General features: G+C 37.4%; 1 protein-coding gene across 1 annotated transcript in view; it reads right to left on the reverse strand.

Moving 5' to 3' along the window:
* Positions 1 to 313: 313 nt before the first annotated feature.
* gpatch2 (G patch domain containing 2) overlaps positions 314 to 1,625 on the reverse strand; it is a 14,315-nt gene continuing 13,003 nt past the window's right edge. Inside the window, exon 10 of the mRNA XM_016526772.1 lies at positions 314 to 921. Coding sequence (XP_016382258.1) covers positions 752 to 921 — 170 coding nt within the window. The 3' untranslated portion in view covers positions 314 to 751. The remainder of the gene's footprint in view (positions 922 to 1,625) is intronic.

Here is a 1,625-nt window from a genome sequence, read left to right on the forward strand (position 1 = left end):
ATTCAGCTCATTTCCGCTGGTATTCACCGAGCGCTGAACTGTTGGTTTGTAATTAACATCACTGATAACGACCCACAGGCTCACTGAAATACTTCTGCAGGGTGTTGAAAAATCAACATCAAAATAATAAAAAATAAATCATATTTTGCATAAAGTAAATGAAGCCTGATTTTTGTATCATTATTTTTTCCATTGTAACATTTTGATGACAATTAAGGACATTTATTTTTTAAATTACTGTTGTTGCATTGTGAAAAAAATAAAGACTGCCACTATTGTACTGAATATAATTTATTCTCTTTTTAATAAAAAATCGAATGTTTTGTATTACAGTAACAAGAATGTTGAGGGAAATGTGCTTAATTAACATGAAAATAACGTCATAATACACAAAGTCTTAATGGTTTTATGAACAGGCTTCATTTTCGTTATGCAAAGTATAATTTATTACTTGTTTTTCCTATGATGTTTGCAGTTAAATATTTCTTCATGAAATTCTTACTGTACTGTCAGAAAAATGTTCATTGCAAACGGCAAATTTTTTGGCAGTGAGGCAGCTCTAGAGTCAGTACTTGTCTGGGCCAGTGCAGGTGTCCTATTCCGTTTCATTCTGTCCATCATCTTTTCCTATATCTATGTCACCTCAGTGCTGCCCTCTGCTGGCTGGCTGCGGTTAACGGAGAGAAAGGCGGCCCCCCGGGCCCGGGGCACCGTCTCTGCGTGAGTTGCTCTCTCTGTTCTCGGCTCGAGCTCAGTTGAAGCCCAGACCGGCTCCCTTCGGCCTCTGAGACGCACGTATGGGCTCCGTGATGCCTCTGCCGTCAGGGCCCAGGCCTGACCCCGGGGTCCAACCCATACTCTGCAGCATACGGTTCCCCACGTTTGACTCCGGGAGAGGAGCAGCGCCCTCACCCACCCCACCTGAGAGAGAGAGACACGGAGAGAAAGGGATCATCTGCATTAAACGGTAAAGCTCACTGATCTTTGTAATGCACTTAATGGGTTGAAAGAGTCCTTTAGATTTATAAAATAAAATATTAGACACATTTTTGTAATGTGACTATTTTTATGACAACTGAGCACATCTACATCTTAAATATGTTCTTTTCCATAGTGGAAGCTTTACTTCTGAGGAGTTTATTTAAAATTAATTCTTTTTTTTTTTCTTTTTTTTTTTCAAAAAATAAATTCATATTTTTGTTAAATTAATGCAAACTGTTACACTTTACAATAAGGTTCTATACATTAATCTTAGTTCATGCAATAACTAAAAAGCACTCATAATGAACAATACGAGATTTATTAATCTTGGTTAATGTTAAAGCATACGGTTCCCCACGTTTGACTCCGGGAGAGGAGCAGCGCCCTCACCCACCCCACCTGAGAGAGAGAGACACGGAGAGAAAGGGATCATCTGCATTAAACGGTAAAGCTCACTGATCTTTGTAATGCACTTAATGGGTTGAAAGAGTCCTTTAGATGAACTCTGATCTCCATCAAAGCATTTAAAAATCCACAAAAAATATATAAATGTCCAGATGTTTAGTTAACAAATAATATGAACTTATAAATAATAATTTTCAACAGATTTAAAATGTGTGTGTGTATATATATATATATATATA

Source organism: Sinocyclocheilus rhinocerous, unplaced genomic scaffold (assembly GCF_001515625.1).
Source record: "Sinocyclocheilus rhinocerous isolate Xijiao unplaced genomic scaffold, SAMN03320098_v1.1 scaffold303, whole genome shotgun sequence".
NCBI classification, from domain to species: domain Eukaryota; kingdom Metazoa; phylum Chordata; class Actinopteri; order Cypriniformes; family Cyprinidae; genus Sinocyclocheilus; species Sinocyclocheilus rhinocerous.